General features: G+C 35.3%; 2 protein-coding genes across 10 annotated transcripts in view; one reads left to right on the top strand and one right to left on the bottom strand.

Moving 5' to 3' along the window:
- MRE11 (MRE11 homolog, double strand break repair nuclease) overlaps positions 1-11,728 on the bottom strand; it is a 54,987-nt gene extending 43,259 nt beyond the window's left edge. For 4 of the 5 annotated variants that reach the window (XM_081153799.1, XM_081153797.1, XM_081153796.1 and 1 more), the window contains exons 1-6: positions 11,604-11,728; positions 10,752-10,867; positions 8,983-9,115; positions 5,396-5,556; positions 2,445-2,532; positions 1,321-1,462 (exon numbers count right to left, since the gene is read on the bottom strand). In XM_081153799.1, coding sequence (XP_081009925.1) covers positions 1,321-1,462; positions 2,445-2,532; positions 5,396-5,556; positions 8,983-9,115; positions 10,752-10,771 — 544 coding nt within the window. In that variant the 5' untranslated portion in view covers positions 10,772-10,867; positions 11,604-11,728. The remainder of the gene's footprint in view (positions 1-1,320; positions 1,463-2,444; positions 2,533-5,395; positions 5,557-8,982; positions 9,116-10,751; positions 10,868-11,603) is intronic. The other variant, XM_081153800.1, reaches the window with a different exon arrangement.
- Positions 11,729-11,833: 105 nt separating this feature from the next.
- On the top strand, positions 11,834-24,782 carry ANKRD49 (ankyrin repeat domain 49). Of its 5 annotated transcripts, XM_081153129.1 has the most exons (5): positions 11,834-11,897; positions 14,745-15,095; positions 16,520-16,706; positions 21,452-21,492; positions 22,488-24,782. In XM_081153129.1, the coding sequence occupies exons 2-5, from the start codon at positions 14,838-14,840 to the stop codon at positions 22,503-22,505; spliced, it is 504 nt and encodes a 167-aa protein (XP_081009255.1). In that variant the 5' UTR covers positions 11,834-11,897; positions 14,745-14,837; the 3' UTR covers positions 22,506-24,782. The 5 variants fall into 5 exon arrangements, 4 of the variants coding, with proteins under 4 accessions (XP_081009255.1, XP_081009254.1, XP_081009252.1 ...); XR_013999978.1 differs by having other exon boundaries at positions 16,520-21,492; XM_081153128.1 differs by having other exon boundaries at positions 16,806-24,782.
- Positions 24,783-24,785: the final 3 nt, after the last annotated feature.

Here is a 24,785-nt window from a genome sequence, read left to right as displayed (position 1 = left end):
ATGGATGACTGAAGCATAATGGAATGTCTTTAGTCTGAAAATGAGAGATCAACCATTTTCTGCAGTTATGAACCCTAACATTAGAGTGATTAAAATAGCAGTTAGATTTTTTTTTAAAGTATATTTCACTTTTGCTCTGTTACTGCAAAATCAGACATATACCTGAACTTCATTTTCTATATCTCTAAAATATAAATAATCATGATGTTTTTTACTTGTTAGAGAAATTATGAAATGGACAGAAATTATAAGCTCCCTAGAAAAAGTGTTTAAATAAACAACCCATCATAATTTATTATCTTAAAAACATACCCAAAGACAACTGAATAAGATCTTCTAAGGCTTCTAAAAAATCACTAAAAAAAAGTAATAAAAACCTATGTTGAGGCTACTGTGTGAAATTTTCCCCCAATTTCTCTCAGGGTACTTTAAGGTTGATTTAACATGGAATATAATTTTTATAATACTCCATACACAACAAAGCTATCGCATCCATAAAACAAATAAAATATCAAGCTGAACTTAATGCAAGGAAGACACAGTAACTAAACTTTGCACTCTAAAAATGTCTGTGATCTTTCATTCATATGGAATAAAGCCTAGCAAATAGGCTTTCACCTACTGGACACTAAACAAACTGAAGATAGTAAAGTTGATCAAGCACATTTCCTGAGCATTAGAGATGACAGCTCTAGACTAGCATTATCTAATAAAAATATAATGTGAGTTACCATGCAGGCCAAATGTATAATTTAAAATTTTCTAAAATTTTCTAGTGGCCAAATTAAATAGCACAAGTAAAAAAGAAACAGGTGAAATTAATTTTAATATATTTTATTTAACTCCATAAGATATTTTACATTTTTTCTAAGTCTTTGAAATCTGATGTGTACTTGACACTTCTAGCATATCTCAATGCAGACGAGCCACATTTCAAGTGCTCAGCATCTGTATGAGGCTAGTGGTTACTGCACTGGACAGTGAAGCTTTAGACCTTTCAAAGACTCCCAAGATATCTAATTACTTTCCAATTGTAATGTTCAGGATTCTTCATCTAAGTCTAAAAGGAACCAACAAAAAGGTAGTAAAGAAAAAAATTTTTTTCACCAAATTTGCTATTAAAAATAAGTATCAGGTCTACTAGTCCTTATTAAATACTAAAAATATCTACCAAAACCTCCTATCATTTTTATAGTAACTCATAAAGAATATACATTTGCCTCACTTCTTCCCAAACAGCAACAAAGTTAACTCCAGAATCTGATTTCCCAGGTCCTTAAATAATTAAATAGTTATTGACATACAATAAAACCATCTTACCTAAGCCATAAAGAGCAATTTTTGTGCTTCCTTTTTGAAGCAAAACTGGACTAATGTCTATCTTCTCCACAGACATTGAACGTCCAAAGTGATTTATAAATCCAGCACAACTTAAAACATCCAGAGCGCAGAGTGCGTCTGCCTACGCAAAATATTTTCAAAGTATATTAATGAATGTTAAAAAATAAGTAATCTGCATATCATATTAATACCTATTAAAGTATATTCCATATACTAGTTACAAAAACATACATTCTATATACTTGTTATAGAAACAGATTAACACAGTTTCTTCTCAAAACAAAACTACAATACTAAAAAGTTTTTGCTACCTTTTTTTCCAATTAGAAATGATTGCAATTGGAATCACACGCTAAATGCAAAGTGAACAACATTTCATCAAAACTTATAATGTCTTGGCCTGGCTGGTGTTGCTCAGTGGTTGAGTGCCAACCTATGAACCAGGAGGCCACAGTTTGATTCCCAGTCAGGGCACATGCCTGGGTTGTGGGCTCGATCCCCAGTAGGGGGCATGCAGGAGGCAGCCGATCAATGACTCTCACCATTGATGTTTCCCTCCTCTCCCTTCCTATCTCTGAAATCAGTATAAACATATTGAAAAAACAAAGTTATGATATTTTAACCAAGTAATAAGTGCTTTGTAATATTAAGGCCTCTTAAGATATAGGGGGAGAAAGACTAGATAACTAGTGATTTATAATATTCATTACCAGATAAAACAAAAAGATATTTTCAGTTTAGGACCTCTATTATTACTTCCAAATAAGATGTAATAAGATCACCTAATTTACATTTAAAACTGTTTATGAAACAATCATTTCCTATAGGTAACTGTAAAGCATTATACAAATGACAGGTATTCGCTTATTGCTACTCCTGGTTATTTATTGTTAATCTCAGCACTAATGAAATAAAAGCATACCTCACACACCAATTGTTATTCCAGATTTTAAAAAATTATCTTAAAAGCAATGTAAAAGCTTCTATGAATAATAAAAAGTAAATTTGACTTTTGACTCTATTTTAATAAAAACTGCTTTCCACAGACAAACCAAATTGATCATTTCTGAAATTTCAACAAACTGTAAGAACCCAATAATTACCCCTGTGGGATCATCATGATTGCCATGAATACTAAACACTGGAATTGAAATGTTGAGATTGTCATCTTGGTAGTTCACCCATGGAAACCTTAAAAAATAAAAAAAATTTTAAAAAGGTAATTAAAGGTTCTGTAAGAGACAAAAGCCATTTCCCCATTATCCTCCCCCAAAAAACAATGCAGTTATAGGCAAACTGGATGATCTAAGTTGGCAAATGACCACAAATTTGGAGCTTTAAAAAAAATAAAATCGTAGGCAACAATTCATTTCAAGTCAAGTCTGAAAATACGTCAAAGTACAACACTTTATTAAAGAAAACCCTACCATAAATGATGCAAGTGAATTGTATAAAACAGTGGTATATCTAATTAATGGGACGTTAATAGGTTTTCAAAATTTTAAAAGCCACGGTTTTTATTTGTAGAATGGGAAGGGCAAAAAACACATCCACTTTTAAAACCAAAAGACCTAGGCTAAAAATTCCAGCTCTAACACTTACTATTTGTGCAAATTAAAAGTCTCCCACTCTTGTCCCCAGTTATCTAGCTCCTCTTCTTAGAAGCAAATGACATTAACAATTCCTAGTGTATCTTTGCAAAATTATCTTATACCTGTATAAGCAAATAAATATACCTTTTTCCTTCTTACATAAATGAGAGCATGATATAGATTACTGCACCCTGCTTTCATCATTTAACATACTTTAGAAATCATTTTGTATCATACTTAAGGAGCTTCCTTGTGCTTTTCTGGCTGGACAGTACTCCATGGTATTAACTATTATAATGTGTTTAAGTAGTTACCTACCAATGGACATTTAGACCATTTCCAGTCTTTTGTTTTACAAATAGTGCTCGAGTCAGTAATCTTGTACAAAGCTGCCCTTGTAAGAGGACAGGAAAATGTCTAGAAGGGAATTACTGGGTCAAAGAACACATGTGCATTTATAAATGATAGATACTGCCAATTTCCCTCCATAGAGGACAGAAATACACATAATACAATGGCAATTCAGGGGAAAGACAGTTCACCCTTACTCCACCAACATAATACTTTATTATCAATGCCAGTGGTTCTAAATACTAGCTGCACATCAGAGTTATCTGGGAAATCTTTTAAGAAATACCAATGCCCACGTCACACTAAACGAGATTAACTGGACTGAAGACTGGGCATAAATAAGTATTTTTTAAGACTCCTAAGTAACTACAAGGTGCACCAGGATTACGAATCACTGATTTATGCCAATCTAATAGGAGAAAAACATTGCAGTATACTTCATTTTTTATTTTTCTTACGAATGAGCTTCATTTTATATCTTTCATATCCTTTTAATACGTTTAAATGCCACTTTATTTCCCTTTCTGTGAACTATGTCCATATTCTTTACCTATATTTTTTTATTAACTCATGGATTTTTTTATTGACTTGAAAGAACTATTTATCTACTGGAGAAATTAGACCTTAATTTGGAATTAGTTGCAAATATTCTTCCTGGTTGAACTCTCACTTTTGATTGCTTTGGGCAGTTTTTGCCAAGCAGAAATTTACTTTTACAAGACAAAAGTACCAATCCTTTCTTTTAAGGCTCCTAGGTTTGTGTCATACTTAGAAAAGCCTTTGCTACATCTAGATTTTCAAAAATTGTATAATAGTTTCTTCTAGTACTTTTATTGAATAATCCATATTTTTCATGGAGGTATGAGATGCCACCTTTATCAAATACTAATTCCTACATATATGGAGGCTACTTCTGGAATTCAGTATGTCAAATGGTCACAGGAGGCAATCTGAAAGAATACTCAAGTGGCTAAAGCTGATATAATTGATTACAAAAGTATTAAATTATAACCCAAAGGGGGAAAAATAAATTCATACCAATAAACACTTGAATTAGTTCCTAACGACATAGACAATTGAATGAATGAATGAATGAATGAATGAATGAATGAATAAATAAATAAATAAATAAATAAATAAATAAATATAAATAGGAAACAAGGGACAAATCTTCCTTAATAAAGAATGCCAATCAATAAATGTAGAAAGAATGTGGAAAATAAAAAATCACCATTAGAACACCACAGTTGTAACTGCTAGCAGCAATGAGCTACTAATAGATATTAAAATCAGTGGACAGACTTGGACACCACCTTTACCAGGTGATCAAGGTTAACCACACCAATGATAAGCCATGTTGACAGCATGTATTCCTGATATGCTATGAGAAGGGCACGTCACCTCTGTGAGGAATATTCTTCCCCAAAAAGCATAATCCTAGTTTAATCATGAGAAAAAGCCAAAGTGAGGGGCACTCTATAAAATATATGACCAGTACACTTCAAAAGTATCAGGTCATAAAAGAGAGGAAAGATGAAAAACCAGCATATGCTGAAGAAGAATAACAGAACATTCAACTAATGCAATATGGTATTTTTACACAATGTTTAAGAAAAAACATGAGTATCTTTATGGCATGGGGTTCTTGGTAGATATCATAAATAAGTCCCAAAAGCAAAAACCTTAAAAAAAACACGTATTTGACTACATCAAAATTAAGTATTTCAGTCAACAAAAGGCACCATAAACAAAGCCAAAAGATAATCCACTGACTAGGGAAAAAATACACCATGCCTGACAAAAGCGAAGTATCTAGAATATATAGATAACTTCTACAAAGTCAGTAGCAATAGGCAAAAATCCCAATTTTTAAAATGAGCACAGGATATAAACAGAAGAGAATACCAAAATGTACAATAAAAATTCAAGAAGATACTCAGTCCCACAATTAAGGAATTACAAATTAATGATGTACAAGAAATTCAAAAAACTACATTTACTATGAAAATAAGTTATAATAAAGATGAAATATTCATTGTTAATGTGTTTGTGTCTTATATAGAAAATACTCTACAGAAGAAAACTTCACATAAGCACGTAAATATACTTACTTACTAAAACCAAAGTTGACTGACTGATCACTGATAATTTCAAACTGTACAGGACGATCACCCATGCAATATTTTCTTAATAACTCGAGGCAGCTATGTAATGTTTTTCTTGAGGGCTTATTTTCATGAAAAAGGTCACCACCTAATAAAATAAAATCCACCTAATCAGCAGAAAAGTGTTAAAATTAGTATGTTTTATAGATAAAATTTCTCCATAGATGAAAGGGGTAGAAAAAATATATCATATAAAATGCTATTGTGTATGGAAATTTAAAATTTTATATTTTACTTATTCAAAGGAACTCCCAATCTGGTGATTAATCTGATTCCTATTTAGGTTCCTAGGCCACCTTCAAAAAAGCTATCTTCAAATGATAACACCAACTCTCTTACTGATGAACCCTAAGTGATTACATTTTTTCATTATTCAAATCAAGGATAAAGCTCACACTTTAATAGAACCTCTGAAAGAGATATCCAATTCAATTGAAATTATTCATTCCATTTATTCAACAATTATTTAGAGAGCTCCTACAGGCACTGGCAGCTGAGGAAATAGCAATTTACAAAATCAATAATGTCCCTGCCCTCATTAAATACTGACAATGTGCAATACCATGTACTATGCAAAGGATACAATGATAAATAAAATACAATCCCTATTCTAAAAATGTTCAAAATTTAATGGAAGAGACAAACTGTTATGCATTAGAGATAAGTCAGACTGACATGCACTAGAACGGATATGTAAACAAAGCAGGAGGTGACATTACAATGAATTCTAACGGAGGAAAGGAAGTTCCTCTGAGAACTGCAAGTCTGGGAGGGATTTGCCCACACGGTGGCACTATGAAGGATAAATGAGATTCTGAGGAAGAGCATTCTAGGAACAACCAGAGAGAAGGGGAAATCACACCAAATGAAAGTCCAACACTGACGCTTTCAAGAAGTGTCCAATCTACCTGAAGAAATTTGCAGTTCTTATTTACACGAAAGAACCCAGGAGCACAGATGATTATGAGCTATAGTGTGTGGGGGGAATACACCACCCCAAAATGTGCCACACTGAAATGGGGATTGTTTTGAGCTGAAGGTAATTAAGACGCAGCTGACTCAGGACAAGCATTTCTACCTTTTCCTTAACTGCCTAAAAGAATTTAGATAGACAGCCTGTATCAGGAAGAGAGCTGTTACCAGAGATAACTTTTTATAGCAGAAATTTATCTGCATTACCCAGCATTTGCTCTTCCCATCTTCCTGTGAACTGCCTTCTTCCCCTTTGAAGCTCGGCACCCTTAACCCCTTCTTTTGCTCAGGATGGTATGTAAGCCTCAATTACCCGGCTATCAGGGATTCTCACGCTTTTATGTATGAAATTTGTTTTCCTCCTGTTAATCTGTCAATGTAATTATCAGACCAGCCAAAGAACCTAGATAAGAAGGGATAAGTTTTCCATCCCTACAGCAGAGTCAGAGAAGCTTTCATAAAAATGTAGGATTTAAGCCAGGTCTTCAAAAATGAACATGATTTGAGTAAAGGAAGAAAATGATGGTAATCAAAGGCATAGAAGAAACAAAACAACAAATAAAAGACAATTTTAGGGAAGAAAGGAAAAGGGGAGTTGTTTAAATGGTATAGTTTCACTTTTGCAAGTTGAAAAGCAATCTGGAGACTGGTTATATAACAATGTGAATGTGTTTAACAATACTGAAGTGTACACTTAAAAAATGGTTAAGATGGTAAGTTTTACTGTGTGTACTTTACCAGAAGGAAAAACTTTTTAAAAATATATCTAGAAACTAGTTTGTGACTCCAGGGAACACTGAGAAGCTGTGGTATTCCTGCCAAAAGTGGATCTAATCATGAGGACATATCAGACATATCCAACTGAGGACTATTCTACAAAATAACTAGCCTGCACTCTTCAACAATGTCAGTCATGAAAGACACACACTACAAGAGACTAAAGAAATATGACAACTAAACATCTACCTGTCCCCCTATTGCTGTAACAGGCATTAGTGAGACAACTGGTAACATCTTAAAGTTACATAATGGTATTGAATCAATATTAATTTTCTGGTTTTGGTAAGTAAACTATTGTTATACATGCAATTTACTCTAAAATGGTTCAGAAAATTGTGTGTGTGTGTGTGTGTGTGTGTAAGCAAAGAGAGAATAAAGTAAATGTAAAATGTAGGAAAATCTGGGTGAAGGGTAAGGAATTCTTTGTACTATTCTAGCAACATTTCTGTAAAACTGATAACGTTTCAAAATTAAAGGTTAAAAAACCCCACAAAACTCCAAGGAGTAGAAATAAGGCTGGTTAGATAGCATAGGCCCTACCAAATAGAAGACTTCAGAGTCAAGAAGAATTAAGGCAAAAAGTAAATATAATATGCATCTGGAAGTACCAGCATGGGGCTGTGAGGGGAGGGGGCAATTAAACTTAAGGAATGCAGGGAAGGAAAACAAAATAGAAGAGAAGGAAAGGGCAAAGTAGAAAAAAAAGCTTATCTCCTTAAGGAAAGAAATATTTTAAGACCTAAGCATTGGGAAATAAAGGAAACAGGATTCTCTTGGGCCCTAGACTGACATTTCAACTGCTTGCTGGAATGTTTCTTTGAATGTCCTATTGGAATCTCCCAACTCAAATGGCCTAAATCAGAATTCATCACCTTCCCACAATAAAGCAGTACCTCTTCCTTATTTAAAACCTATTTCTATTATTGGTACCACCAATCACCCAAACTTAACACTTCACAGTCACTGTCATCCCCTTTTCCCTCATCTCCACCTCCTACAACTAATCAATCAAAGAATGCAAATCCTATCTTTGGAATATCTCTTGCATTCACTTCCTCTTCTCTATCCCATGCTACCACTTTTAAAAGGCCTCAAACTGGTTTCCAATTCATGCTCCAAGTTGCCAGAAGACTTTCTACTGAACTGGGTACAAACTCCTCCATCTGGCGTTTGAAGTGCTCCTTAATGCAGTTCAAATCACATTTCTGGTCCTTCAAGGTGATTTCTAACAAGCACGTGGTCTACCAGTGAGCTGACCAGACCTGCTGTTCCCTTGACATACCTCATATTGCCTCACCTCTGTGCCCTTCCTCCTGCTTCCTGTGAAATGTACTTTCTTCATGCTCTTCACCCATCAAAAGCCTAAGTTAAATGCCACCTCCTTCACTGAACTCATCTTGATATCCTCATCTAAATACCATCTCTTCCTCCTCTAAAATCCAGAAAAGACTCTTATCACATGTGACCCTGCATCTGAGCATTTTGGAAATTTGTCTTATTTTGCATTTGGCTGGTATATGTTCTTTGAAAATAGAAACTATGACACTTCTACACTCAGAAAGTACCCCATCAATATTTGTAAATCTTTACAGATTATTTTCAAAAGTAGTTCCTACTTGAATTAAGGGCACAAAACACACAAAACCTACTTTGGGTTTTTAGTATATTGATATTTAAACAGGCAATGTAAGCAGATAAGCATATAAAACAAACCTCTAATTTTAAGAAGAAAAAAGAGCCTGCTGAGTAAGAAAACACTAAAAAACATTAACCAAACTTACTTCATTTTCCTGGGCAAGTCTTAAAATTTCATCAAGTGTGGCAAATGTATCGTTTCCTCTGACTGCATCTTTCTCCATAAATCCCAGATGAATGTCAGTTGCAACTAAGATTTTAAATGTATTTTCATCATCACTGTATTAAAAAGGAAGAAATGTTTCAATATAATTCATTAAAAGAATGTTCAAGTAAGTTGACACCTAAATTTATAAACCAAGTAACAGCAGCTATGGAGTAAAATCACTTTTCTAGTCTTAAACTAAGTCTGAAAATTTCAAGTATTTGAAAGAGTTTTCCTGTCACATAGTCTGCCCACCACTAATTCAACTCAGAATAAATGTAGTGAATTGTTAGAAGATCTGTGACTGCTTCAAAAATTTATAACCTTGTCACCACCAGTTTTATACACTCATTTGTACCCTGCACCTGAAAGCTTTATTGTTTTCCTATTCTGTTCCATAGCAAAAACCCAAGAGGATTTGACACCATATCTAAACTTGCTATTTATCCACTTTGCACTCCTCCAGAAAAAATTAGAGTTAGCTGGCTAATTTTAAAAGCCCTTCCTCTTACTTTGTAAGTAGATTTTATGCTAATAAATTAGTAACTTACATTCAGGCCCCTGAAGTTGCTTGTTTGCCTCTACTCTCTATACAAAGTTAGCGTCTTGTTAACAGATTTGGCCAAGAAACAAAACAGATTTACAATTCCATTCAAATCTGGTAGTATTCAAAGTTACTTTCATGTGAAGCAGCAATGTAATAGTTATTAATACTCTCTTACTGTACCTTTATGATTCTTTAAAATATTTTTGTACTAGGATCTCAACTGGCACATGTAGAGTTATCTATTGCTATCTCTCAAAAATAAGAAGGCTAAACACAGAGAAATTAACTGATTTATCGCACAACTAAATGTTACAAACAGGACTAAAACCCAGTTTTAAAATTCAGGCTATTTTTCACTAAACCATAATGAATATATATACACATATATATGTATATAATTCAAATCTTTACATGCAAGAGACTCTTCCAGAAAAGATTTCCCTTCAGAAACTTTAAAAATGATATGCACACAGTTCTAACTGCTATGTACACACAGGTTGGTTTGAATACTTTCAGCTCATATTACTACCTTATGCTTCCACAGTAACTTAATAAGTATTTTCATATGATTCTCTCATTTGAACACCAAAATTAATCTGAGAAAGGCATTTTTATTCCAATTATACAAATGAAGAAACTGAGGCAAAGTTCAGAAAATTGCTAACTTGCTTAAGGTCACACAGTATTAACCAAGGAGTTAAAATCAGGGTGAAAGACTCCAAACCTAAAGCTCTTTCCACATAACTTTTTCTTGTCCTTTAACTTATTTTCATTTTACTCAAAATCATTTCCAATTTATTCAATACCTGAGCAATTTACTCCTCTAAAAATCTGCTTCAACAAACTTGCCTTGACTAGTAAGACTATCATGAAATCTCAAGATTTATAGCTCCAATATTTTGACAAACGTACGAACATAAACTTACATATAGCGACATGATCATACTGCAAGACCCAATCTACAACTGCATAGCATACCATCTTTTCAGTTAATAAGCACATAGTATGAATTTTTTAAAATCCAAATATTCTTTTTGATGACTTCTGTTCAGTCAAGCTAATTACTGCTAATTTATTAAATATGTTTTCTTTTGGGGTAATTATAGTTGATGGTCTTTAGAAACCCAAAGCAACAAAAAAGATTCCAGAAAACAGGTGCTTACAGGGCATCTGCAGGACTCATTTCTCTGGTCAGTCCAGTTCCTCTAGGACCAGTTTTCTCTCCAAGTAATCCCTGGTCCTGTGCTCAAAAGTCAGAAAACTCACTCGATTCCAAATTCTAAAAACAAAATCATATTATTATAAAACACGCATTTTTAAAAAGCAGACTGGCAATAGTGAAAGTCTCATTTTCATCCAAGCACCTACTGTACTTTTAAAGAGCTGCTAGGAATAGAAAATAGCACATCTCTAGTGCCATTCTGGTTTCACCATCATGATTAAGCTTATCTCCTATGTCCCTTTTCCACGCCCTAGGGGAAACCGTTAAAATAATGAGCAAAAAGTGGTCCTGGTTTAGCACACGAACAACTCTGAACGTGCAGAAATGTTCAAGGTGCTTGCACAGGCTACTCTGGAGCATGGAGGCGACCCCGTACTTACTGCTCAGACACCGAATTTTTAAAAGAACGGGCTAGTTTGGAAAACCAGTGGAAATAAACAGAAACACGTGGTCTGCGGAGAAACACCTTCAGCCGCCGGCGGAACAAAAGGCCAGCGTTTTGGGAGACGAGCAGCTGCCACCGCCAACCTCCCCCACGTCCACATTCCCAGCGCCTGGGGATTCAGGCCTCAACACGCCCCCACCACCGGACACTGAGAAGCACAACGCGGACCCCCCAACCCCCCGCCCCAGCCAGGACTCCTCCCCGGCCCACTCGGCCCTACTCAGAGGGTCAGTCCACTCTGGGCTTCCGCCCGGGACCCTGCACATAGAGGAGGCGGGTACGACTCCTAAATTACCCCACACTTAAGACTTCCAAAGCCACACCCTGGGGACCGAGGCTGTCTCTTACCCGGGAAGAAGGCGTGAGGTTCTCGAGCAGAAAAGCAACAATCCGGCCTCAGCTAGCCTCTGAGAACCTGAATAAGGCGCGAGAGAAAGCCAGCCCACTCTTGCGCGAGCGCTCTACACCTCATTGATGACGTAGGCGCGTCAAGTCCTCTTCGGCTCTCATTGGCTGTCGAGTGCCGGGAGGGAGCTGGGAAAGCAGCAGCGAGGTCCCGCCCCCGTATAGGAGCCAATCCCAAGCAGCCCACGGGACGAACCCCGGAAGCGAGGTTTGCGGCGGCGAAATCCCGTCTCCGAGGTGGGTACCTCTTCCTTGCTCCGTGCCTACCCTTTGTGGTCGTTTTGTGCCACCGGAGAACTCCTGGGCCCGTAGGAGCGGGTCACCTGCCGACCCCGGCCGCGTCGCAGGTTCTCGGTGGGGCTGGAGCCGGTACTCAACTCTTGAGGGTTCCGCAGGCCGCAGGAGCGACTCCGGGGCCTGAGAAGTGACCGCTGGTGCGGGAGGGCCGGGAAAGATGGAGCATTCAGATGGTCAGTTTCACAAGCCTTTCCCTGCTTCCTCGTAGCCCCTGACCTCCGATTTAGCACATCTGTATTGCTTTGTGCTGACAGCAGTAGAATCTAGTGCAGTCAAAAAAGAATGTGAAACTTTTGATTTAGAAAATCTGGGCTTTCAGTTCTGGCGAAATTCCTTAATCCAGGGCAAATTGTTTTAATCTATTCGAACCTCAGCTCCTTCACCTGTAAATTGGAGTTTGTGCCCCGTCTGTCACTGAGTTGTTTGTGAATGTTCCCTTTAGGTTAAGAAACACCCTATTTCTTCCCAGTGGAGTATCATTAAATAAGAATCCTGATTTTTTAAAATCCTGAACCAGGGAGATGTACCTGGGTTTAACTTTTTAAAATTAAATACCCCAAGAAAATGTTATGTGTAACTTATTGTCTCTGGAGCAGGAAATTCAAAATTTATAAAAAGAGAGCCTTTGTAAAAACGAGAGGTGGCCCATGAGATCTGTGCTATAAGTGGATACTATTAACAAATGAATTTTATGTTATTTACTGGTACTTATTGTTTCATGAATTGGTGTATGGTCATTTTTGTGTTGCAAAGTTCAGGGAATAGTTTGAGAATAAAGAAAAAAGTGAAAAGTTTTTTAAAAAAACAATTCTGATAGTGTCTGAATAGGCTGACTAGCTGGCAGGCCTTGGAAATTCTTTAGTAAAATCCTTACGTTACAATGAAGTAACGGACCCAGAGAAGGTACTAGTCGTGAGTGATAGATTTAAACTCAAGTTTAATGCTCTTGGCACTAGTAATAAAATCTAATACTGCATTAGGAGAGCATATTATTAAACTTGTAAAATTAAGTAGAAAGAAATAAGTATCTTAGAGGCATGACTAACTCTCTAACTTCTCAGAATTCATTCCAGTCAAAATCAAGTGACAGGGCTTTAACTATATTTAATTCTACAATATTTCTTAATGACTGCTATATGTAAGTGGAACATAAATATAAGTTAAAAATAGTCCTTATACTTAAATTTATTATTTTTTAAGAGGCCAAAACAACAAAATTAGTAGTGAAATAAGAATATATAGCACAAAACAAAAAGAATTTGAGAGAGATCTAATTTAGAAGATTAAGAAAGACTTAATGAAAGAAACATCTGAGAAGGGCCTTGAAAGAGAAGAATTCAAACAAATATAGTTGAGAGGCTGAAAAATGGTATTTTTTAAAATGTATTTTTCTATTACTACTGACATACAATAGTATTTATATTAGTTTCAGATGCACAACATAGTGATTTGACATTTATATACCTTACATAGTGATCACTCTGATAAGTAGAAGTGGTATTTTTAAAAATCTATTCTCATTTTCTTTGATTGGTTCAAGTTTAATATGCTGTGTAACTCTTTAAGCTGATACTGGTTCATAAATTAATATGGCAGCCTAGCAAAATAAGCATCACTTTCTTCTCTAATCCCTTAGGACTGGGTTAATTATGGCACTCCAGAATACTCACTGTATCTGGATATGGTCCTATCGTAGCACTTATCCTGCTGCTTTGCCAGTCACTCCAACTTGATAGTAAGCTCCTTGAGGTTAAGATGTGAATCTTGTTCATTATTGAATCCCTGTACCCAGAGACAGGCGCATACCAGGCATTCTATTCATATTTGTTAAATGAAGGAGTGAATGACAGCCAAAATTCAGTTTCAAAACAAGAAGCTAATTAAGAACTATAGTTATCTATCATGAATAGGACTATTTCTTAAGCAGTGAATTTTCCCAAGCCAGAAATTATTAAAGTAGAAATAGGAAAACTATTACAGATGTCATGATAAACATATCTGCACTGATGAGAGATTGGGACACCTCTCCTTTGGGGGCTAGTCTATCTCTAAGAATCCCTGATTCTTTTAAGTAGTTTTTTGTTTAGAAGTGTTTGTTTCTGTTCTATAGTATCTATGTGTCTAGTTTATAAAAATGTGTCTGTTTTGCCCCAGCCAGTGTGTCTCAGATACTCCGTTGGGGCTCATAGGGAAGACAGCCAATCGATGTTCTCTCTCACAGTAACGTCTCTCTCTCCTCCCCCCCTCTAAAATCAATATGCATATCCTCAGGTGAGGACTTAAAAAAATGTGCCTGTCTTTATTAGTTATAATTTAAAAGCTTCATTCATTTATAATTCTTAGCATCATACAATAGTTTCTAAACCAGTAGGTTCAAAATAAATACAGGCGTACCTCGGAGATATTGTAGTTTGGGTTTCAGACCACCACAATGAAGTAAATGGTAATATTTTTGCTGGTGGAGTGTCTGGCCTTCAATTTGTTTTTAAAAAAAAGAAAGAAAGAAACATCTGTGAAGCATAATAAAGTAAAGTGCAATAAAAGGAGATATGCCTGGACAATTATAACCACTTAGTAGAAGAAAACAACAAAAAAGAAGTATTAGGTTATTAAAGATACAAATAACTGAAATCTATCAGCTCTAACATATAGTGAATATAAAGCGTATCAATAAACACCAAAGAGTTTAGATAGGGTTTATTTGTATGTGTTTGTAAGACTTATCTATGCTGTTTTGATAAAGCCTCGATTAATGTTTTGCTAATAATATTTTGTTTGTGTTTTCAGATCTTGATGAATAAAATAAAGCAGACATAATTCGTCTCTAAAAAGATTATACTCTGGTATTTGAAGTGCTGTGTGTCTAGAATAGTAGTAAAAATGGAAAAAGAGAAAGTAAACGATGATGGACAACCAGACCCAGAGAATTCCTTGGACTTTTCTGAACACTTTAACCAACTCGAGTTGTTGGAAACACATGGACACCTTATCCCCACTGGTACCCAAAGTCTCTGGGTAGGGAATTCTGATGAAGATGAGGAACAAGATGAAAAGACTGAAGAGTGGTATCAATTGCAAGAAAAAAAAATGGAAAAAGATCCAAGCAAATTGCTTCTTTGGGCTGCTGAAAAAAATCGGGTAAAAAAACAAAAAACAATTAAGGAAGAAACCATAATATAATAGGAAAAGTATTAAATTTGGAGCCAGAAGAGCTGTCCTTGAAACTGTTTGGTTTGTAACTGGGCAAATCCTACTGATTTTGAACCTCTATTTTCTTATCAGTAAAAATGGCCGTGCCCTGCCAGTATGGCCCAGTTGGTTGGGTGTCCTCCCGTGCACCATTGGGTTGCCAGTTCGATTCCTGCTCAAGACACATGCCCAGGTTTCAGTCTTGATCCCCAGTGTGGGGCATGCAGGAGGCTGCCTGTCTGTGTTCCGCACTCACATCAGTGTACTCTCTCTCTCTCCCTCTCCTTTCCTCTTTAAAAATTTTGAAGAAAAAAAACTGACCACTTTAATACCTAACTCTTTTATAACAGGGTTTGGGGATCAAATGAGGCAGTGTACATGAAAGCACATGGCAAGCTACAGAGTCAAATTAGGTATTGGGGGGCTTTAAGGATAACTCACTATAAAGATCACAAGCAATCATCTGTGTTTTTTAATTATTTCTATTAAGTCATTAAGATCATCCTAGAAACTATTATTTAGGAAAGGAAGGATGGGAACTAACATTTATTGGATACCACATATATATACCATATGCATTATTATATTATTTGATTAAATCCTTGTATGTCTCTAAAGATAGGTAATATTATTACCTTTTTAGATTAAGAAATTGAGATTCAGGAGTATTAATTTGCCCAGGATCATCCAAATAGGATGATTCTACTTAACGTCAAAAGCCTATTCCCATGTAGCCATTTCTGCCTCATTTTACTAAGTTCCCTGGTGTCTTTTAGTAAACTAATAACTAAAATGTCTTGCATTTTTTTTAACTGTCTAACCCAATGGCCCACCACAAGGCCATTGACCAAACTGAAAGTCACTTCCTAAAAATATGTCTAAAGTTGTTTTAGAAGGAATTGAGCTCTTTAATCTCTAGATGTCTTTGTTACCATTACATTCTGATAAGTTTATTTTTTTAAAGTTTTATACATTATGTACGTTGGTGTGCTACTCCTACAGAAAAATCAGTCTGTTATTTTGTTTTCTTTACAGATGACATATAAAACATTAAATACAATTATAGCCTGTATTATTTATCTAGGACTAAAGCTTTGGTGCAAGGAGCCTTAATTAGACCAGGAGTAAATATATAGTTTGATATTCAGAGAATCACATTCTTAGAATCAGCAGTTTATGGTTAACACAAACTTGTTCATTCTTAAATCAATTGCCCTCTCTCCTCCAAAAATGAAATCTTATTTTAATTTAAAGTCATCTGCTAACAAGTTTTTATTTAACTTAATTAAATCTAACATCACTCAAGTTTAATTTCCTCAATTTACTGTTTAGTTTTGAGTTAGGTTTTTCGAAGTTCTCTTTTTTCTTTTCAGCTGACTACAGTGCGGAGACTCCTTTCTGAAAAGGCCACTGATGTGAACACTAGAGACGAGGATGAGTACACCCCTCTTCATCGAGCAGCCTACAGTGGACACTTGGAGGTTGTCCGCGAGCTCATTGCGCAAGGAGCAGATGTTCATGCAGTGACTGTGGACGGCTGGACACCCCTGCACAGTGCTTGTAAGTGGAACAATACTAGAGTAGCTTCTTTCTTACTTCAGCATGATGCAGATATCAATGCCCAAACAAAAGGCCTCTTGACCCCCTTACACCTTGCAGCTGGAAACAGAGACAGCAAAGATACCCTAGAACTCCTCCTGATGAACCGCTACATCAAACCAGGTCTGAAAAACAACTTGGAAGAAACTGCATTTGATATTGCCAGGAGGACAAGTATCTATCACTACCTCTTTGAAATTGTGGAAGGCTGCACAAATTCTTCACCTCAGTCTTAATGGTTCTAATCATTTAGTACCAGTGCCTCCTTTCTGTGAGATGTCAGAAATCCCCATAATACAAAGTTGACATCAAAAGTCTTACTACAAAAATTCAGTGGTACTCATTATATCCTTCCAAGTGAATTGCCTGACCTTGATGTCAAAATGTATTTGAAAGTTGTTTGGTTATATCTATAATGATTTCTGTAGAATGTGTGATTTTTATCGAAAAAATTTTACTTATACTTAAAATTTTGTCACAGGTTGTACAGAAAACTAGTGATATTTTTGGTGCTGATCCAAGAAAACTGTATTTTTAAATATCCCTATCCTGAATTTTTGTTGAGTACTTAGTATATTGACATGTATTTTTATAAGGTAAGGTAACTCAGAATTCAATTTAAAAGTCTTAAATGTACTGGTGCAGTTCAGCTGTCACGTCTTTGTTACTATAGCCATTTGCTTTCACTTTAAAGCATAAGAACTAGCATATTATAGTGACTTGAATCTTTATAAGTTAATAAAATCAAGAACCTAGATCTTTGTCTTTAGAACCTTGACCGTTTTCAGGAAAGTAGTTAGCTGGGTGTTTAACCCCTGGAAGTTATATACTGCCTCCTGTACCACAAGTCACACAGTCCTACCTCACCCTGATCCACCTACATACTCCTTATTCTACCGTGAGTCAGCATGACTTTTAGACATGCCCACAACTGCAGCTTGGTCTGCGAGATAATATATCTGCTACCCCACTGGTTTTACCTGCCTAATCCTGCTGATATGGGCACAGCTCATGTAGCCTGTCAAGTTCACAGGAAGTACTGATTTTCCAGGGTCCTCATTTTATACAAACCATTCAAAGGCCAAGTGACAAATGAAAAGGAATTCTAAGAGTGAGGGGATGATTATTATATTGGGGCTAGAACCACACAGTGGCTCAGGCTTTTTAAAAAAGCCACAATGTGGATAGTGACAAAAGCATAAATATATTCAAAAAAATAAAAGTTTCAAACAAAAAAGGCATGAGTTCTTTTTTTTAACTGTATATAGCTTCCTTGAATCCACAGCGTATTTATTCATCCAGCACACATTTATTTAGTATCTACTCTCTCAGTCTCTCTAGCAGTGGTTTCCCATTGACTACCTAGCCCTTCTGGGCCTATTCCCGAAGGCTTTTCTCTTCTCCACACCAGAACTAACACTAGACAGAGGGCACTAAACTAGTGGCCCTCTATTTCAGTTAAACATCTGCCAGGGTCTGTCTATTTTGAGCCAGCCCTTTGTGACCTGATCACCCTAGACTAAGTAATAATGTTATTTAATCAAATATGTGTGGCAGTTTTTAGATTAGAACAAAATTGGATGATCTCTGAAAAGTATAGGATCTCAAGAGTTGGGCGAACTTCACTTATTTTGTGATATCTGGCAAGGAGATGCCTGGGTTTCAGAGTACCAATATCTATGATACAAGGGTTTTGGCAGAAAGTGAGGGTTGCTTTCTGTTTAATCTGGCCCAATTTAGTGATACCATATGACAGGTACAGCTAACAGACTGACAGTACAACAGGACCCCTTCTATCCCAGTAAACTGCTAAATGAGGCTGCCTAGTTATCTGGAAGGCAAAGGGCACATGGCTCTTTTCTTAATTGGGAATGAGTTGCATCCATGATACAAGCTTTCCACTTAGATATAGGGCCAAAGAACCGCCTTTTTTCTGATCAGGAGTTGAGTTGAGATGTAACTACTCCCTGGTTTTCAGGCCTCAACACTCAACTAGTGCTTGGAAATCCCTTCCATCCCTGAGGGCAGAGTTTATATAGCTTGCTTCCTTTATACTTTTCTTAGTAGTTACTGTACTCTGTCTACAGAAGGCATTCACTAATCATACTTTTGACTATATTACTTACCTGTACTTTCTAGTTTATTTTAAGAAGGCTAAATAGCTCAATTTGCAAACAAAATTTTCTCTTATCTTGTACAGTTTATCCAAAGACTTTAAAAAAAAAAAAAAAATCTATGATTTTCATAACTAAGGCCTTAATTGTGATTAACATATATGCCTAAATAGGTGACTTTTTGTCATTCTTTAAGGGACACATAATAATTCATAGGCCCACAGTGAAATTAATTGGCTTTGTGGGGGGCGGGGGGTTAATCTTAAATACAGTTCTCTGGAGAGCTTTCTGGCTCACAACCTACCACAGTGACAGGATTTAGAGTCTTTATTTTATGGATGTGAAAGCATCCATTTATTTCTATTCACTGGCATCTATTACCATATCCACCACTATGCTAGAATGTCATGATCAGAAGAGGCCCAGAGAAGTAGCACTTGCTCTGAGACTTCTGTTCCATATCAAAGTGAAACCTCTGTATCAATTCTTGATTCCTGACCAACACATACACCACCTTCACCCTGCCCAAAATGGCTCTAGGAATTGATGGAATTGGGAGGTACAAGATATGATCACAGTCACTGATTATGCTGTGTGCTCTAGCCTCTCTGTAGGATGATCAGATGACCATTCAACCTGTGCAATAGCAAGTGCTTTCTCTCAAGGGAATTTAAGATCTTTGTTTATTAAGTTTAGAAGACAGTAAGTTAAGAAGGACTGAGTAAATATTGATTATTTAAATTCCTGAAAATTTTCCTTTGAGACCATAAAATTTTACTTCTGGGAACCTAAGTAGAAATCATCTAAATCAGAGCTATCACAAAGAAACATAATGCGAGCCACATATGTAATTTTTAGTTTTTTCTAGTAGCTACATTAAACAAAAAAACAGGTGAAATTAATTTTAATAATATGTATTATTTGATCTAATAAATCCAAAGTATTTCAACATGAGATACATATTTTAAAATTATTGAGATATATTTCCTTTTTTGGTAGTGTAAGTCTTCAAGATACAGCGTGTGTTTTATGGCACATCTCAGTTCAGAGTAGCCCCATTCGACTAGTGGCTCCTCTATTGAACTGGGCAGGTCCAGACACCTGAAACATTCCTTGGAGGCAGAGCAGTATAGCGAGGAGGAACATTAAACTCTGAGCCAGACAAATCTGTCTTCAAATACTGATTGCCACTTGTGTGTGACGTTGAGCAAATAAACTGTTTTCTCATATGTAAAATGGAGATAATATCTATCATATTACAGTTTTATAAGGAATAAATGAGCTATAATGTGGATAAGGTACCTATGACATGGTAGAAATGAGGAAATTGGGCTTATGGAGGTTAAGTAAATCGCCCATTGTCATTAACTAAGTTTCCAGAAAGCTCACATTTAAATATCATAGCTTTTCATCTGTGGTGGCCTTAAATGTTAATATCCATGTATCACCAGTTAGTCTATCAAATAATCATAACAAAAATTCCGTTTTCTTTAGTATCATTTTTATGTAGTTTATAGTAGTGTTTAAGACATTAAAATTACCATTATTGGGATGAAATTGCACTTTATGGCATAAAACATAAATAAACAAAAGTTTCATTAAATTAGAAGCTCCAAAACAATTTTTAGAAAGAAAAATAGCCCAGCTGGTGTGGCTCAGTGGTTGAGCATCGACCCATGAGCCTGGAAGTTACTGTTCAAGTCCTACTCAGGGCTCATGCCCTGGTTGCAGGCTCAATCCCAGTAGGGAGCATGCAGGAGGCAGCTTATTGATGTTTCTCTCTCATCATTGATGCTTCTATCTCTCTCTCCCTCTCCATTCCTCTCTCTGAAATCAATAAAAACATATTAAAAAGAAAAAGTTGGGGGATTTATACAACCTGATTTCAAAACTAAATGTGAAACAGTTCTAAGACAGTGTGGTAATGGTAAATAGACATATATAGATCAATAGAACACAGTCTAGAGATAGATCCAGATATAAATGATCAATTAATGTTTGTCAAAGCTTCTAAGGATTTCAATAAAAAATAAATAGTGCTAGAACAACTGAATATCTACTTGGGGGGAATTAATTCATTTATAGACAGCAGAGCAGTGGTTGCCTGGTGACAGGGACAGAAGTGGGACTGGAAAAGGGCAGGAAGAATTTTTTGGAAGTGGTGGAGATGTTCTATATCTTCATTGTAGTGGTAGTTGTGCAGATGTACACAACTGCCCAAGTCATTAAATTAAATGGAATTAAATTTTTACACTAAATGGAATTAAGTTTTTGTACCTTATTCTTCAGTAAAATTGATTTTTAAAAGTAGGTACACAGCCTGGCCAGACGTGGCTCAGCACTTGAGCATCAACCTAGGATCCAGGAGATGGCGGTTGGATTCCTGGTCAGGGCACATGCTCGGGTTGCAGGCTCGATCCCCAGTCCAGGGCATGCAGGAGGCAGCCCATCAGTGACAACTCTCTCATCATTGATGTTTCTATCTCTCTCCCTCTCCTTTCCTCTCTCTGAAATCAATAAAAATATATTTAAAAAAAAAAAAAAGTAGGTACCCAGCAATGACTAATTTCATTCTTTTGTTATTTTCCACAGCAAGTAGGGACATAGGAGGATCTCTTCACCAAATTTTACAGGTATATCTTTCTCGAGGCTACAGAGTCCTATGAATTATCCAAAAAATATATAGATTTCACCAATTCACTGGAATTTTAAAGTCCCAAGCAAAAAGCCCTTTGTAATTGGAAGGAGAAGTTTCTCCATTAAATGGTAGAGTAGGAAACAAAATAATTGCCCCAAAATAGTCCATTTGACAACACTCAACAAGTTTGAAAAGATGGCTTAATTATTATAAGAAGGATTTTGTTGGCTTTTAAAATAATTTAGAACAGGAATGTTAGAATCTGTGATACCTATGTGATTATAGCATCTACTTTTCTGGAGGAAAAACAATAGCTTTAAACATCTATTGTTATTCATTTGCCTTGTTACTAAGCAGAAGAAAAAACTGAAATCACTTCTGGAGATGTGTTCAGAATCTATAGAATTAAACACAAAATGTAAAAATGAATCCACTAGTTTTTACTAATGTGCTGCTAACTAATACAAAGTAATATAGTAACAATTCAATTTATAACTTTTCACTAGAAAAATTTAGTCTTGGGTTTTGCCTCCATCTATTGGGCATATTGGTGTTTTACATTTAATTAAAATGAAAATAGGATAAGCCATTCTGATGTTTTTATTCAATTTTAGTTTTTTTGAATAAAAAAGGAAAGAAAATGGTAACTATATTTTCCGTATAAAACAGTAAATTTTATTCTTTTATCAGTAATTTTTCCCCAAAAAGATTTTAGGTGGTGTATAATTGAAAACACATACAATAATTGGAAATAGAAAATCAAAAGCCATTTAGGAGAAAGAAGGAAATAAACCACCTAAATTAACATAGTTACTGCAACTGACAATTAAATTATCTCCAAGCTTTTTGATACTGGATACAAAAAGAGAAAAACAATAATTACAGAATTCCTTTTTATTTGATCAAAGTCAACAACACTTTTTTACAAGTAAAAATTTCAGACTAATTTTTTTAAACTAAAATATGCTCAATTTTTGTATCATTTTGTAGAGGTATAGAAAACAGTAAAGTCAAGAAATCCTAATAAATTCTACAAAGTGAACACACCCGTATAACTAAACCCAGATCTAGATACAGAACACAACCAGCACCCCAAAGTCTGCTTTGTGCTTCCTCTCAGTGCTCCTTCAAAGGTAACAACTATTCTAATTTCTATCACCATCATTTCATTTTGCCTAATAAATGGAATAATTTATTATGTTTACTTATGTGTTTGTTTCTTTCACTCAACATTACATATGTGAGATTCATCCATATTTTTGCATGTAGCAGAGGTGGTTTTTTTTATTGCTGTAGAGTATACTGTGATATGAACATACAATACTTTATAAGTATATTTTGTTGATTTTTGAAGGGCCTTTGCATTGTTTTTAGTTTGGGTCTTTTATGAATAGTGCGGGCATAAACATTCTAGAATATGGTTTTGGTGTGCCCGTTTGTGTAACCTAGTGTATGTACCTAGTGTTAGGGCTGTTAGTCCATAAGAAATACTTATATTCTGTTTTAGTAAAAATTGTCGAAACAGTTCTCCAAAGTGGTTGTACCAATTCATACTCTTAGCAACAATGAATGAGAGTTCCAATTACTCCATATCCTGCAAACCCTTCTCACTGCCACCTCGTGTGTGTGTGTAATGGCCATTCTAATAAGCATGTAGTAATATTTCATTGGACATTTAATTTTCAATTTCCTGATGACTGATGATGTAGAGCAAATTTTTTAGATGCTGATTGGCCATCTGGATCTCCTCTTTCGTGAAGTACTTGCTCGTCTTTACGTTCTTACTGGGTTGTGTGCCCTTATTGATTTGTAGGAGTTTTTTATATAGTCTAGATACTAGCCATCTGTTAGATATATGGATTGCAAAAATGTTCTCCCAGCCTGTCGCTTGCCTTTTCACTCTCTTAATGAAAAGAACATCCTAATTTTAATGACTTCTAATTTATCTATTTTCATTATGATTAGTGCTTTTTGTTTCCTATTTAAGAAATGCTTGCCTTAGGTCATGAACATATTTTTTCATTATCATCTTATAACTTTAGCATTTTACCTTTCCTGCGATAATTCATTTTGAGTTGATATTTGTGTTTGATGTGTGGTAGGAGTCAAGGTTTACTTTTTCCCATATTAATATCCAACATATCCAAAACCACCACCACCACCACCCCCACCCCCCCCCCCACACACACACACACACACTACATTGCAGTGACACCTTTGTCAGATACCTGGCGATCATATACGGTTTGGTCTGTTTCTAGATTCTCTATTTTGTTCCATTGACCTATCTTTCTTCAATGTCACAGTTTTTAAACTGTAGCTTGACAGTCTTGGTATCTGGTGGTGTAAATATTTCCACTTTGTTTTTATTCTTCAAGATTGTTTTTGCCATTCTTCGCCCTTTGCGTTTACTTTTCAGTTTTAGAAATCCCTTGGCAATTTCTGTCTTTAAAACAACCCTGCTAAGATTTAGATTGGAGTTACAGATCAATTTGAGGTCAGTTAACATCGTTATAATAATGTGTTACAATTCTTGAAAAAAATATATTCCTCCGTTTGTTTAGGTATTCATTAATTTTTCTTGATAATGTTTTAGCTTATTCAGGTGCAGTTCTTTTTTTTCTTAGATTTATTCTTATGTATTTGGTGGGTTTTGATGCTATTATATTTTCTATTGATTTGTAAATTTTATTATTTCTTTGTTGACTGTGTGTCCAGTGACCTTAATAAATGTACTCTATTAGTTTGTCTATACATTCATTTGAATTTCCTATGTGCACAACCATGTTGACTGATAATAAAAAGTTTAATTTCTTCCTTTTAAAAAAAATTTAATGCAGTAAATTACACTGCTTGATTTTCAAATGTTAAACAAACTGCATTTCTAGAACAATCACAACTTTATTATAATGTATTATCCTTTTTTTAACATGCTAGGTTATATTTGCTAATATTTTAATATCTGAAGCAGTCTTCATGAGGAACCTATACTTTTCCCTTTTTTTGTAGTGTTCTTTCAGATTTTAACATAAAGGTGGCTTGAGAAATGTTAACATTTTTTCTAACTCCTGGAATAGTTTGGATAACATTGGTGTTATATTATTTTTAAATGTTTGGAAGAATTCAGTAGTGAGGCTTTAGGTTTCCTTTGTGGGATAGATTTTAATTTTGTTTAATAGTTATATTTCTATACTTCTTTATCTTTAATAATTACATTTCTATAACTACTTATATAAAATTACATTTCTTCTTGTGTCCATTTTTTTAATTTAATAAAGTTTTTCAAAA

Source organism: Miniopterus schreibersii (genome assembly GCF_964146895.1).
Source record: "Miniopterus schreibersii genome assembly, chromosome: 12".
NCBI classification, from domain to species: Eukaryota; Metazoa; Chordata; class Mammalia; order Chiroptera; family Miniopteridae; genus Miniopterus; species Miniopterus schreibersii.
The sequence above is the reverse complement of the archived record's forward strand: the minus strand, read 5'-3'. Positions and strand labels throughout refer to the sequence as shown.